Source organism: Dermacentor albipictus, chromosome 4 (assembly GCF_038994185.2).
Source record: "Dermacentor albipictus isolate Rhodes 1998 colony chromosome 4, USDA_Dalb.pri_finalv2, whole genome shotgun sequence".
In the NCBI taxonomy this organism is placed as follows: domain Eukaryota; kingdom Metazoa; phylum Arthropoda; class Arachnida; order Ixodida; family Ixodidae; genus Dermacentor; species Dermacentor albipictus.
This window is the reverse complement of record NC_091824.1, coordinates 23,795,646-23,811,832: the sequence shown is the minus strand read 5'-3', so window position 1 is coordinate 23,811,832 and position 16,187 is coordinate 23,795,646. Positions and strand designations below refer to the sequence as shown.

At 44.7% G+C, this 16,187-nt stretch overlaps 1 protein-coding gene across 1 annotated transcript in view; it reads right to left on the bottom strand.

Annotated features, from left to right (window-relative positions):
• Positions 1 to 16,187, bottom strand: part of LOC135919216 (uncharacterized) — a 97,893-nt gene that overhangs the window by 26,475 nt on the left and 55,231 nt on the right. The window contains exon 6 of the mRNA XM_070538023.1: positions 1,762 to 1,904. Within this exon, the coding sequence (XP_070394124.1) occupies positions 1,762 to 1,904 (143 nt within the window). The remainder of the gene's footprint in view (positions 1 to 1,761; positions 1,905 to 16,187) is intronic.

Here is a 16,187-nt window from a genome sequence, read left to right as displayed (position 1 = left end):
GCAGAGGCTACAAGCCCTCAGCAAAGTGAAGCGAACAGTGTTTATATTCTTTGAAATCGCGCATACAACAAACAGAACAGCGGGTCAAAAACTGTCACCATCAATGGCTCATATCTTAGTAAGCAAGCAAACAAATGCAACCCCTTATACCTACGTAAGGCAGATCCTACAAACACTCAGCAAAGTGAGGCGAACAGTGCATACATAATTTGTAATTACGCATACAACATACAGAACGGCATATGTTTGAATAAAGAACGAGCTCAAGGCAAGCATCCGAACCATATAATTGATGTTAACGCATTCGTGCACTTCCCACTTCCCGTATGCGCTTCCCGGTAAATATTGCTGTTGCACAGACTGCTGGGGTGACGCCAGCTTTCGACGTGGGGTGTAACGTCGCTAGCTATTCGTATATAAAATTAGGGACCAAGCTACTAAATTCAATGTTGCTGCAGCATTGCTATGGGCGGCGGCGTGCTGTCAAAGATACCATTACTCTCATTTCTACCGTTACTCTAAATTAAAGGGAAAAAATGGCATCCACCCAAATCGCAGCACGAAGCTACAAAGGAAACCCATACAAGTTTCTCAGAAAGAAAGACTCGCAGTTGAAGAAAAATTTGTCCCGGTCCGGGGCCCGAATCCGGGACCAACGCCTTCCCGGGGTGGTCGCTCTGCTGTCTGAGCTAACCAGGATGCTATAGCCGACCGCAGAGCGAGGGCGATTTATTCGACAACTCGAGGCACTGGGGTTCTGAATATGGCAGATCAATCCTGCAGAAGCCCGCTAGTTGGAGGAACTTTCATGTATTTTTCTTGTACTTCCTGTAATAAAGGCATAAAGCATTGCGTACCCTTCCTCAGCAGTTGTAGTGGTTGTTTTCAACAGCTTCGCTGGACGTCCATTTTCGCAAAGCCGGAATAGCAAGTTCTTTCTTTTTGTTTCCACTGTGAATTAAAATACAAATTTCGTGATCATCTCACCGTTTTATCACACGTTTCCTTTGTTTTTTTCTTTGCGTGGGAAATATTTAGACCAATGTGTGTGCTGCAACAACCTGTAAGAAGTTTTTGATTACTTTCGTGAAATTATTTTTTTAGCGAATAAATTCCTTAAAACTCCTAAGAATCTCTAAGTGTGTTGTATGTAGAGGGGCATTGGGGCTTCACATAAAACTCTAACGAAAATAGTTGCCTTCACGTAAGCTGAACAGGCGTTCGCATTCCGAAAAATTATTCATACGGGAGCAAGAATTTGCCCAGGAGCGCTAATTTAAATGAAAGTGATGAAGTGAAAAAAAAAATAGGGTGTAAAGAGAACATGTTGCAGTAAACGAACAGACACGGGAGAACGAGACGGACAACGTCTTCTGGGCCGGCTACGGTTGTAGATACGTATTTTATTTTATTCGCTGTTGTTTTGTCTATCGTCGAAAAACAGGAAGTGTAGCTTCTTACTGGCGTTGCCACGAGTCCCTTACTTCTCATAAAGCAGCGAAAAGCACTGGCAGATCATCGCGGAACTTGGGCGAAAGCAGCAGCTATGCGTGTAGCTACGTTGTCGAGAGGGCACTTTCGTTTGGCCCTCCCCTAGACAAGATGGCGGATGACGCTCTGCTGCAAGCAGGCAGACGGAGCTTGGCATTTTGCATATACCCCCATTGTGTTGCTATAGGGTAGAATCAACAAAGACGCACGCACCGCAGGCGCTGCGCTTTCTCCCGCCCTTTTGGTTGTACGTGCAGGGAACGCACTTACTCGACGTTGAGCAGCGGGAAGGAGACCGTCTTCCAGTAGTCGAAGGCGTACTCGCAGGTTACGCGGAACCTCTCGTCGGCCGAGTCCTCGATCTGGCGGTCGTACTGCACCGTCAGCGAGTTCCACAGCTGGTGGCCACGAACCTGCACGCGAAGGACAGCCGAGAGCACGGTGAACACTTGATTCGGTCGATTCCTTCTATTCGTTGCATTTATAAAACAGGCAGAGTCAACGCCAGTTCACTCTACGTAAAGCGAAGCATTCTTGGTTTGAATGGCTCATGAACAATGTGTGGTTTTTAGGTATACATATCAGTACTAATGAGCGGCATGGTATACGAAGAAATGATTTTATCTATAGTAAATTATGGACAGACTGGATGGTATATACGCGTATTTGTGTGCAGTACGTTGTACATCTATTATTTAAATTTTCAATGGTGGTCCATAATGCCGTGTGGCACTGGTGGTGTTTGTTATGCGTCAGTTTCTTCTTGGGGAACTGCGGATCGGAACATGCGAAGCGTCTCAACGCGCTGGCTTGCCCGCTAGAACAAGTGTTCTATGCCGCTGTCGGCGCATGCGTCCATGGTGTAATGGTTTTTGCATCAGGCTTGGGTGCTAGAGAGGTTCTGAGTTCGAACACTGCCATCTGGCAATTTTAATAATGCCTAATTATTTATAACGTGTACTTTGTTCGAAACGCCTACTTTTCAATGTGATCAAGTCATATAAATCCAAAAGGACGAAGCTTAAGCAAATTCATGTACAAGCCAACCTTCCCACGCTTGATGGATCACCTTGTTTGCAGCTCCCTTAGAAGCCTGTGCCACAATTCCTTCTAGTATTTATTATATGAAATTGTGTGCTTGCAATGGTACACTACTTTTCGCCGAACCATTCCTAGATGGCGCCACCATCCCGTTAAACGCTTTCGGCGTTAGAGGTCAGACATGTACGAAAATGTGCCTCGAACTCGACCAGAAAGCTTCGCCTTAAAGATCGTTCGGAAGCAACCAAACTTCTGATTTTTCCGGGAAGGCTGATGATCAATTGCATGGCGCAGAGGAGGACAGGGGGAACACGATTGCAAAATTCCATTTGCCCAGATGCGTATTCTCTGTAAGTCGACTTCGTAGTCTATGCCTTGCGGTGTGATTGATTAATTAATTGATGGATCGGCTGATGAGATTTTGCATTTCGAAGAAACACAAAGGCGATAACAGGTACCATAGTGCAGGACAGCTGGTTAATTCAGACCACCTAGAGATCCCACCAGGGACCACTGAAGAGTGAAGGCACAAGAACGTTTTTTTTTGTGTCGGAATGCTGCCACCGTGTCCGGTGACTGAACCCCCGACACCTTGCCGAAGAGCAGAACCCTGCAGTTGCTGAGTCACAACTCCGGTTGAGTAGGTTCCTCGCGTAGAGTTCACAAATTGGCGTAACACTCTAGCACTGACGCCATTTTATTCCCACCTTAACTTCTTCTTTTCGCACAAATCCCTCTAGACAGAAGAAGCTATGGCATGGCGCTAACTTCAGGCGAACATTTATCCACGCCTTTCACGAATGCACCCGGCCCTGTACTCGTAATAATGTCCTCACTTTGGCGACTACGCCTCCCTCGACCACACAACATCGAAGTGTTGAGTGGTATAAACATGAAATTACCGACTCCAATGTATCCACACATTGGTTTTTGTGCGGAGACTGCCACATTAAAGGGTAAATATAAGCATTATGCAGTGGTTATAGTTCTCGAAGGTTGGAATTTCCGAATCGGCCGCGGTATTCTAGTGCTCAAGTTAGCTCTGCATGTGCCGGCTATAATTGCGGCGAATGAGAGGTGCCGGGGCATTTCGATAAGCCAGTTGCTTCCCAGTGTGAACAGTAGTACTAAAAAGCCAAACGTCAAACTATGAAGTGCGATAAATTGTGTGATTGCTTGGCAGATTAGGCACCGTTATTAGCGGCAGTAAATAATGTGTAACAAATAATGACGGACCTGCTATTAGTTAATATCTATGAGAAACCCGTGCTCATTTGTAAACAGGCGCTTTAAACGAAGGACAAGTAAGAGAAGGAAGACAAGACATATGCTCTGTGCGCTGTCTTGCTTGTTCTTGTCCTTTGTTTTGGGCGCCTGTTTAAAAATGAATCCGTACCAACTTGCCTAGCTTGCCACCAACATCATGTTGGGCTGTAGCCGTGGAGATATAGCAGCGTATTGACACACGCTTATTGTTTGTCTTATTCCGCTTATATTTTTCACGGTCTAACCACTGTAACAAGGTTATCGCTCTGTGCAAGAGGCACCAAAAGGCATAAAAGCTTTCACGAATGTTGTGGCCGATTCTTTGGTGAAAGAGTATAGGCACTTTATTTGGGCGTCCGCACCAGCTCCGCGTGCGCAGGAAACCCGCGGAGGCGACAGTGCGTATGCGCAGTGCGCAGGGGCACGCATGGTTTCTCGCGGGCGCCCGCAGCTCTTCTAGCGCTGCGTAGCATCGGCTGCGGACTCTCTGGGCTGTGCGGGGCGTTCTCGCGTGCCCACAGAGCGCCTTCTTCGACGTGGATCTTGCCGAAGGTATGACGCCGGCTTCTGGTTTGACTTCGTGACGGCTAATATTGGCTACAAAGTTTCACGACCTGGCATATGGCGGCGCTAAGTAGCACACTACCGGCTCCTGCTAGCACACACTACCGGCTACCGACAGCAGTTCAATGTTCTACACCTATTCCTGAACCGCCCTTTTCTTTATCAGTCATTTTTTGTAACATACGCAGTTTTCTTCCTAAACGTAATACCATATCAAACCTACTGTCATCACCTGAAAGCAATATTCTCGTACTCACAGAAACGTGGTTTTTGATGACGTTTTCGACGCAGGAATCCCCACCGACTTTCCTAATTTTGCTGTGTTCCGCAAAGATAGGCAGGGGTCTAGAGCGGGAGGTGTTCTTAGTGCTGTGAATAAGCAGCTATCCTGCTCTGTGATAGACGTAGCATCTGAACTAGAAATACTATGGCTAAAATTCAATGTTAATCCAGAGCTCCTACTTCTCGGTGTATGTTATCGCCTCCCTAACAGTCCTGCTGATTTTCCTCTCAAACTTAATAATATCCTGGTAAACTTAGCGAAAAAGTACTCGAATGCATGTATCTTGCTCTTGGGAGATTTCGACTATCCAAACATTGACTGGTCTTCTGTGCGACTATGTTCAAACCAAGCAGGTGCTAAGGACTTCCTTGACGTTTGCCTTAACCTTAAGTTAACGCAATTAGTAACTAAACCAACAGGCGTAACACAGGCTTCTGAGAACATTTTAGATCTTATACTAACAACTCATCCAGAAAATCTGTCAACGGTTAACTACCTCTGCGAAATTAGTGATAATAATGTAATCCATGCCACCTTCATCTTTATACCCAGCATACGCCGTCCATTCAAAAAGGTCATCTGCCTCTATGCCAAAGGCAACTACGCTGCAATAAATAAAGAACTTCGCGACTTTAATGAAAATTTATAACAAAGCTTTCTTTTGCGCTCTGTGGAAAACAACTGGTCTTTCTTTCACAATAAACTTAACGTCCTAGTAGAGAAGTACATTCGAACAATAACTGTTCGCGCTAAGCGACATCGTCCATGGTTTAACAAAACACTCAAAACTCTCGAGAACAAAGAGAAACGTCTTTTTCGATCCGCAAGAATGAAATTAAGCACCGGCACCTGAGAAAGGTACTACGAGTCTGAGCATCTCTACTTAGACGCTATCCGCGGACAAACACTCGTTTTATCATAACGACCTTGACCGCGTGATAACTGATAACTCGAAAAACTTGTTGCACATCATTAATGCCCACACACCCCGTACTATCAGTATCTCAAACGAAATGGGTGATCCTTTATGAGACGCTGACTGCGCTAACATTTTTAACCCAACGTTTCCTTAAGTTTTCACCATGGAATCCGATACGCCCATTCAAAGCATTTCTGCTCTTGCCATGTCAGAAATGCTTGCCATCATTTTTTCATTAAACGGTATCTGAAGCATAATAGAAAATCTCAGCATGTCATCGTCTGCTGGCCCTGATAAAATTACTTCAAATCTCCTAAACAGACTAAAATCATTTTTGCTTCTTTTTAATCTTGCTGTTTTCTCAATCATTAACCACAGGTAACCTACCGATTGAATGGAAAGTGAACAAGGTCGTTCCGGTCTATAAATCAGGTAATAGGAACTCACCATTATACTACTTCCCGAATTCCATAACACGCGTTCCTTGCAAAATCATGCAACATGTCACTTTCTCACATTTAATGAACTTTCTCGGCTCAAACGATTTTTTTTTAATTTGTCACAGCATGGTTTATGCAAGGGATTTTCTTGTGAAACCCAGTTGGTCATCTTTCTTTGTGATCTGCATTCAAACCTCGATACTAATACACAGACTAATGCAATTTTCCTCGATTTCACAAAAGCGTTTGACAAAGTAGCTCATCAATGCATGCTTCTAAACTTTTCGCAGTTGAATATTCACCCTAACGTTCTAAGATCGATAAAAGGATTTCCAACTAATCGCTCGCAGTTTCTGCAACTGAATAATAGTGTTCCTAACCGGCTTCCTATAACATAAGTGTACCACAAGGCTCTGTGCTAGGACCCCTCTTGTTCTCAATATATATTAATGATCAACCACTTAATGTCGCATCTGCGTATTTGCTGACGATTGTGTTGTCTACCGTACCATAACTAACATCAGTGACCAAGTGTTGCTTCAGAGTGACCTAAACATTATTCAAAATACAACGGTAAGGGTTGTAACAGCGCACCTAATACAAGGACAACAGAAGGAATAAAACGACGACACGGCGCTGTGTCGTCGTTTTATTCCTTCTGTTGTCCTTGTCTTGGGTGCGCTGTTACAACCCTAATGAATCCCAAACAACTGGCCCAACTTGTCGTTCTGATGCAATATTCAAAATTGGTGTGATGACTGGCTGACGCTACTAAGTGCTTCTAAATGCAAAGCAATGTCAGTAACCCACTGTCGGAATTCTCTCTTGTTCTCTTATGTAATAGAAAACAAGCCTATTGAATCAGTTTAATCTTTCCAATACTTAGGCATCACTATTTCTCACGACCTTGACTGGTGTTCCCATGTGAATAACATAATAACATCTGTTAAAAAAAAGCTCGGTTTTTTTAAACGCCACTTACGAAACGTTCCTCCCCACGTAAAACTACTACCATACAAATCGTACATCAGACCTAAACTTGAATACGCTTCTCCTATCTGGTGCCTGCATACAATTTACCTTATTGACGCCCTTGAAGCCGTACGGAATCGTGCTGCTAGGTTCATTCACTCAGCACATTCTTACGAGATCAGCGCATCATCCTTAAACGCAGACTGCAGTTTACCAACTCTTTCGTATCGCCGTGGCATCGCCAGCTTATCATTATTTAAAAACATTTTTTACAGACCGCTCGCCATCGTACCATTCATTTCATTCCCGGCATGAACATCACCTCGTACTGGTCATTCATTAAGTGTAGCTCGCCCCAAAACGCGCACTTTCACTTTTTCGTCCTCGTTTTTCCCTCCTGTAGGTGTAGACGTGAACGGACTCCTATACGACATCGCTGCCATCACCAGTTCATCTGCATTCACGGAAGAAATCTCATCGATTCTCTCACCTTTACTAATATTGTTTTACCTATTCTTTGTAATCCCACCCGTTATGTAATACCCCCGTGTGGGGTCCTTAAGGAAATAAAGAAAGAAAGGAAGAGAGAAAGGAAGGAGAAAACAAAAGAGCGCGAAACATAAAGAAAAAATTGGAGGACGCTTAAGCTTCGCCTTCAAGAGTGGGACGCGACAGCGTTCCCGTCGACCCGCCAATGGGTCGACAATGCGCTACGGCACAGCGATCACTTACGATGCGCCCCGCATCGGACTTAGCGCCCACCTATCACGCGGTGAGCGTCGAGCAACGCAGCGTTCGGCGCGGCAACGAAACGTGCGCCTGAGCGAACGGAACGAACCAAACAACTCGGTGTCTCGGAGGGGAAACGATCTACGCCAGCCAAACTGCGTGATCGGCACGGGCAGAGAGATAGATAGTGATCTAAACCGGGAGCACGGCGAAGCGTCGTCAGGGGAGAGGGAGTCCCGCGACGCGCCTGGCAGCGGTCCCAATGCGCGCGCGGCGCGCCTCCTGTCGGGGCAGCGCCGTACATTGAGAGGGGGTCTTCTGTGTTCGCCGCAAGATGGCTCTGCGTGTGCGGAAAGCGCAGAAGAAATGCAGCGGAAACGCACTTCGCAACTCGTGTAATTGTGACTTCCGTACGTTACATGGTCATAATTACCGATATACACCGCAGTATAACTTTCCACGGCTCGTTTCGAAGGCAACACCGCATTCACTAGAGGCGCGTTTGCACCGCTTGGAAGCATCGAACTCGTGGCTGAGTGGTAGCGTCTCCGTCTCACACTCCGGAGACCCTGGTTCGATTCCCACCGGGCCAATCTTGGAAGTTGCTTTTTATTTATGAAGCGCCTGCCGTGATTTATCGCTCACGGTCAACGCCGCAAACGCCGACGCCGACACCCGACGCCGACACCGACGCCGACGACACCGGCTTTTCTGCGACACGAGCTCCTTAACGCTATCGCGTTAAAAAACGAAATAGATACGCGCTCGTGCGTCGCTATCAAGTGCTCCCAAGCGAATAGCCACGGATACACGACTTTACTAGCGGGCTGCAGCTCGGCACATGGCTTCACGCAATGTGATGGTCGCGGCATCATGAGAACGCGCCGCTCACGCATTAATAAGCGCAGCGGAGCCATAAGGGGGGGGGAGGGGGATTTAGAAGCCGGGAAACCATGATGGGGCTCTTGGGGCTGTAATTTTCTACACTCATCTTGATCTGTAGATAGGCGTGCCTGGAACGTATGTTCCTTTGTTCCTTTTGGCAACACAAACAAACTGTGCGTAGTTTATGTCCATCTAATGCATTTTGGCGGATCAGTACGGCCACCATATGTTGTTGTCAATGAGGTAAATCATTCTTGCTTGATGTTTCAGTACTTGGATAATAACTGGAAATCTCAATGTAAGCACACCTGTGACCTGCTCTTCAAGAAGACAGTCATGCATTTCAGGAATGATCAGAAGGCTAAAATTATCCTGGTTCTGGGGGCGGCTCCAGGCGACAAGACGGCCAAGCTATTCCGGAGGTGGCATTGTGGAGGACGCCCTAGTCCATCAAAAATACTTAGAACGTACGAAGTCCTTTGTGAAACGGGTAACTTCACAAGAAAGCGACACAGGAGTGCGATGGTAGTTCAAGAAGCAGAAATTGATCTTTTCGCATCCTTTGCTGCTAACAATAATGTGCGTGACACCAGTGTGAAGGCCACAACCTGAGGATTTAAAAAAAAAGTTCATATGCCCCCGTACCATGTACATTTTCCTCAAAAACTTGAAGACTGAGATTATGAAAACAGACTTGACTATACCAATTGGATTTTCACGAAACGTGAAGATCCGAACTTTCTCACTCGTGTGATTTCGACGGATGATGCTAATTTATCCAGAAACACACAAGTTAACCTCACAACGCGCACTACTGGAGGGATAGGAGTCGCTACTGGCTGGCACAAACACGACACCAATGCCAGTGGTTGTTCAGTGTGTGGTGCGGTATTTGTGATGACAACATCATCGTGCCATCTTTTTTGGCAACACACTAACGACGCAACGCTACGTCAACGACATCCTCGAGGGCCCTGTGGAGGAAGTCTGTTGCAACGTTGCACTTGCGCACATTCGGAACATCCGGTTTCAACAGTTTATTGCTCCTGCGCATAGTAATAGTCGCTCTCGAGCGTGGCTCGCCAAACTTTTGCCTGGACAGTGGATTGGCCGGCATGGACCCGTACCCTGGCCTGCAACTTCGCCTACGTAACACCGCTGAGCTTCTTCTATTGGGGCTACGGGAAAGATCGCGTGTCTAGCAGCCAAATTACCACACTGGACGCCCTAAAGGAAAAATAAGCAGAGTCTGCCGCGAGATTGCAACTCGTTGGTCAAAGCTGCAGAATCACAAGTGGTGGAAATAAGCAAGTACTGTATTGCTTCAGGTGGTGACCTGTTTGAGCACGTGCTATAAGTGGCAGTGGAAAATAACTGATCAAAGCTTGTGCAAAACGTGACTGTTTAACGTACCTTCATGGCGCCACTCTATCCTTACATCAGAAAAGCTTGCTACAAAAATAGAAATAGACAAAATACTGCTTTGTTTTTCCTCTATTCCGGAGTTCAAGAGACAGCAAGGGTAAATAGCTAAACCAGTTGTACTTTTGGATGTTTCTTTCTGAGCGGCTGAGACGTCCCACGTGCTTTTGATTGATGTTTTATTTAAATAAACTTGTACTGCTCCTAACAAGTTGGGAAAGTTGTGGAAAAAGTCAACGATTGCCGGCAAACGCCTGGACTGTATATTAAGCGACATACCGCTAAGCCCCTAGATTGCAATACTAATGTTGTTTATGCCACTGGAAGTCGGACGCTGCTTTAACTTCTTTTAGGAAGGATGGGGTAAGGGTAGCTATCTTTCTACTTGAGGGATTCAAGCACTGGGCTTAAGGCGTCGAGCACTTTAAGTGCGCTTCGAGCAGATGGTGTCCCCATGTCCACTAATATCACTCTGATGGCCTCCATGAGGGTACGTAGCACCGAGATCACTTGACGGTCTGTTTTAGGCGAATCATCCATGGCTAGAGAAGGCTCCGGTGGGTCCGCGACCTTCTGAGGATCCTTAGCATGGGAGCGGCTCGATAGCGTAGGCCATACCTGGGGCCAAATCAAAAGAATATGCAGGATTCTACGTTCGGAGCTGGGCCGTCAGATCCGGCTTTTCAACGATCTTCTCAGATGCATGTGCTACATCAACTTCCCTGCGTGGGTTGCTACAAGTAAACTAAGAGACTACCGGAAGGTGGTGAGAACTGCCATAGAAACCACACGGAACAGTGTGCTATCTTGTCTACTGAGGAGTGTGAACGCGGCCACCACAATGAAGAGGCGGACAGAGAGACTGATGGTTATTGGTAAAACCAATATTCCAAGTGATATAGTCAACCTTCTCAACAAGAGGCCGAAATACGGGCTTGAGCCCCAGGTTCCAACACAAGAGCTTCTTGCATGGCATCGGCAAGTCGCAAGAAAAGCGCCCCAGGAACAGCGCGAGCGTTGCCTGCTAGATGGTGTAGACAGCCTACAGAGAGCTGCACCCAAGGCCGGAACTGGTCGACAGGTGCGAATGTTGCAACGTGTGGTGTCTTTTTTCAAAGACAATGAACTCTGTCTAATGCAGTCCGATAAGGAAGGTGCGTTTGTAGCTCTTCCTAGGCATGTCTTTAACGAAAAAGCATTAGAGGCAATCAAAAAGAATTTTAAGCCTGTAAAAGTCAGCTTATGAAAAATTAAGAAAACCACGACTTCGTTCGGTGAAGAAATTGGCTGTGAAAAATTAGCTAAACAGATCAGAAAGAGTAAAAAAAGATTCTCTTAGAGCTTTCTTCAGTGCCAAGACCGAAAGGTTGATGTACCGTTTCGAACGATTATTAGTGAACGGGACACGTGGCAATATCAAGCCAGTAGTTTTTTGCTAAAATCCCTGCAGCTTCTTACACTCAATGACCCTTTCTTGACTAGAAACTCGGATGAGGTTTTTGAATATTTCCGTGGCCGGCAAGAAATAGGCTATGTGTTCTCCGTTGATGTAAGTGACCTTTTTTACTCAGTTCCACATCCTGAGCTTCTAAAAGCCGTTAAACAGTGCATTGATGAAAGTGGCGAAGCGAATCTTGTGTCTAAAATGGAGATGCCGGCTCCGAATTTTGTTTCCCTCTTGGAAGCTTATCCCCACCGCACCTTTGTAACTTTTGAACATGGCATATTTTGGGAGAAAGAGGGCATCTGCATTGGTTCACGAGTAGCACCCATTTTATGTGACATCTCTTTATCTTACTTTGACCACGCACTACAATGTGTTTTTACTTCATCTCATCCTAACGTTCTTAAAGTTTTTATATACGTTGACGATTTTTTAGTTGCTATTGACAATAGATGCCCCTTGCCATGCCATGAAATGGTTGAGCAGCATTTAGATGTTTTTAGAGCAAACGCAAAAGGACTTACTGTTACTAACGAGCTTCCGAAGGACAGTTCGTTGCAGTTTTTAGACCTTAACCTAAGACTTAAGAGTGATCACGTTTGCTGTGCGTACCTCCCTCGAGGTAAAAAAGAATTGCTGCAATATGACTTAGCACACTCTAAGACTGTGAAGCGTGGAATCGCCTTAGTTTGCCAGGAATCGGCTCTGCGCAAGTAATGTGTGCATGTGATGCAGGTGGGTTTTTGCCATCAACTTGAGCGACTTCTAAAAGCAGGCTACTCTCAATCTCTCTTACATGCCGTGGTCGAGTCCCTCTTACAGAAGCTAAAAACTACCACCGCGAGTGAGAAAACGCACTCGAAGGAAAGGGAGTGAGTAAAACCAGAAGTAGTACCTTATGTGCACCGTGTGAGCCATAGCCTCAAGAAGGTAGCTACCAGATATGGCATTCCTATTGTCTTTTCTGCTCCCAACAAGTTAGCTCAATTGTGCCCCCGGATCACACGCGAGGGGCCTAAGCACTAAGCACAATCTAAGCACCAACTTGCCCAAGAAGCCCTTTTGGAATTTCATATAAGATGCATTCTGATAATGTGATTAGACGCTGTAGAAGGTCATTAATGTATAGTAGAAAGAAGAGCAGGCCTAGAGTTGAGGTATGCGGAACGCCGATGTTAATTATTTTTTTAGTGGAAAAGATGCCGGAGATGGATATTAATTGCTCACGATCAGATAAGTAATTATGGAAAAGATTAAGAGAATTGCCACAAATGCCATAAGATGGAAGTTTAGAAAAAAGAATGTCATGATTAAGTGTGTCAAAAGCTTTAGTAAAATCTCAGAAAACCTAACCAACGAAGTTACCCTTGTCGATTTCTAGTTGACATTTTTCGATAAAGTAAATGAGGGCTAGGTAAGTCGAATATCCTTGTCTAAATCTAAATTAGTACGGATGAAATAGGTTAAATTTTGTTAGGTAGTTAGGCAGGCGAAGATGGATTAGTATTTAATTACTTAGCTAAAAAAGGGGGAGAATGGATATCGGCCTATAATTAGAAATTAAACATTTGTCACCTTTTTTGAAATACCGGAAGAACCTTACTCATCTTTACCTCTCGGGGAAATACACCAGTTTCGAAAATTATATTGAGTATGTAAGTGAGCAAAACCTCAATTTCATCAGCAATAATTTCCATCTGGTTAGGAGAAATAGTATCGACACCTGCACTAGAGGACTTCATACTAGTAATTTTTCTTCTTACTTCCTCTGGCGTAGCAGGAAGAAGAAAAAATGAGTGAACACAATGATCAAGTTCGTCATGCGTACTGGATGCAACAGGTATTAGAGAGGAGTAGTCACTAAATGCTTTAGCGGTATCTAATGGGTTACATATTACTGATCCTTCATAATGAATGTAAGCTATAGGCGGAATAATGGTTTTATTCAGAAATGCATTGATCCAACTGCCATTCTTTCCTTATGTCTGAGCCAGCAAAATTAATTTCGTTTCGATAATAGCGCTTTTGGAGTCTTTCATTAGAGCATTCAGCGTGTGACAATACGGCTTGTAACGATCAAGTAGATGTACAATAAATGGTTGTGCTATTTTTTTTTACATAAGTTATCTGTCGTACGCAGGCTATTAAAGGCTATTAAGTAATCCCTCTGTCAACCATGGATTTCTAGGGGAAGAATAAGGTACATGGCACTGTACACTTGTTGTCGATGAAGACACGCAATTGGTTATGATGGAGAGGAAAGCGGTGTCTGCTGATTCATCATTATTCATTGAAGTGACACAAGACCACCCAGATTTAGATATACCATTTCTTCAAAATTGTTGCGATCAAACTTATTCTTACCAAAGTTCACGCTATTAATGTGAAGACTGTTCTCAGAACAAAGGGCAACTGGGAAATGACCTGTAATATTGCTTTGAAGAATGAATTTGGAGGGAGTATGAAGAAGGTTCGAAAGCGCATGGTCAATAAGTGCTCCCAAACCATTATTAGCGCAGCGGGTGGGAAGGGAGAGTAGAGCTTCAAGACTCTGACCTTGGAAACAGCTGACATACTGACATAGATAAGAGGAGGAAGCACGAAGTAAACTAATGTTAATGTCACACAAAATGACAACGGACTTTCTTCCTTTGAAATAATGTCAAGGGTTATGTCAGGTGCTTCACAAAATGCAGGAAATGGTGAATGTGTTGATTGATAAATGGTACCAAAAACAATCTGTTTATCAATGCCTATTACAGTGTGGTAAACCTCAATCCACACCGACTCGCAATCACAGTAATTTAAGTGAAGATCAAGCCTACGCTTGTAACTGATGTCGGACCGAATAAACATGGCTGAGCCACCATGTTGTGATGAAATGCGATTGCAATATTTTGAATTGTATGATGGAAAACCACAAAATTTTTATCTAAATTACTGAGCGATGTGTCATAAACACACAAAATTGAGAAGGAATGAAGACAAGAAGACAGTAGTATCTGATAATCGGGAAAATGCTTTCGAAGACTATGGCAATTGAAATGAATCGCTGAATGATAGTTTTGCGAAATGTAGGATGGGATATCATTAACGCAAATGTACGACATCAGGTCAGATCAGAATACGATTAACCAAAAAACAAGAAAGAAAAAAAAACCTATTCGCTTTAAGCGAAAATCGCAAGGTCCGAATCATTCCTCGTGCGAAAAACTTTGCTATCAGTAGATTTCCTCGTCTTTATGACGCAGTCATCAGTCCACAAAAAAGGCCACTTTCTTTCTTCTTGAGTTGCAAGGCCTTAGTGAATAATTGCTTATTGTGTGGAGTGAGGTGGTCATTCACGAAAACAGGTTTGCTTCGTGCGTTGCTGAATCCAATGTCATTAGTGTTAAGGCGTGCCTTTCGGGCTTTGCCTATGAACTCGGTTATCAAGGCTCGAGAGTGAAATCGGACAAGCAAGTGCTTTTTGTCAGATGCAGAGGGAACACGATGAATGACATCGATATCATTAGCAGAAACATGACATTCTATTTTAGATGCAATAGTTTGAAGAATATTCATGCAGTCTCCACCCTGAGTAGACGGACCGCATTTGATTTCCAGGTTTTTTCGTGATACTGTTCGACATCACCAATTAGTCTTTCCAAGGATTCGTTATACGCAATCTGGAATTTGTCCATTGCATTAGTTTTTCTTTTCAGATCTGAGGGATTAAACAGCCTTGATCAGAAAGTCAAGACCGCTTCTTAGTCCTTCTATCTCGTCCTTTGGACCTTTAATGATTAAAGAAGGCTGGGAATCTAAATCTACGGTCGAATTCGTTTATGGAGCCCCTCTACGCCTTCCCGGTGACTATTTGACCACAGAAAAGATAGTTTCTAAATGTCAACCCTATGTTCAAAGCCTCCAGGAGTGCTACCGCGACCTCCAACCTGTCCAATCAAGGTCAGCCAAGCAGCACATATTCGATCACCCAGACCTCGCCACCACCACACATGTTTTTCTTAGGCGAGATGGTGTCCGGACGCCCATTACGCCGGCATATGACGGGCCCTTTCCGGTTCTGCGCTGTTCTACCAATACTTTTGTCATTGCGCATCACGAACGTGTCTCTAAGACCGGCTATTACACCGGCCTACGTGGAGACACCAATCACTGATGTGCATCTTCCGAGCATGAATTTCCCAGAGCATTACTTTCCCTTACAACCTGAAGAACGTCCGCATCGCCTACATTTCATACTAGTGCTCTAGCAGGGGGGCCCTGTAGCACCCGCATCTGCTACGATTATCTGCTACGATGCTACGATCATCTGCTACAATCTGCTACAGCCAGAACGACGAAGGAAATAAATGTAGTGGGGGTTGGCTTCGGTAATCAACTCTTCAGCTTACGTGTCGGTCGTTCGTTCTTTCCCGCTCCCCCACTCTGCCTTAATTAACTGTACCTTAATTACCATCAAAGGTCGTGGGTCCGACTTTCATCAAAGGTCGTGGTTTCAAGTGCTTTTATTAACTATACCTTAATTAACAGGGTCACAATGAACTTCGCCTTCATAAACACAAAAGGTTGTGGGTTTGAGTGTTTTATTTACAGATATATTTATTCTTTCTGCATTAACTAACTTCGCTTTAATTACTACCAAAGGTTGTGGGTTCGACGTCCATCAATTTCAGTGCCATTGAATTTCGGTGCCATAACACCGGACAGTCAATTTCTGGACCCATC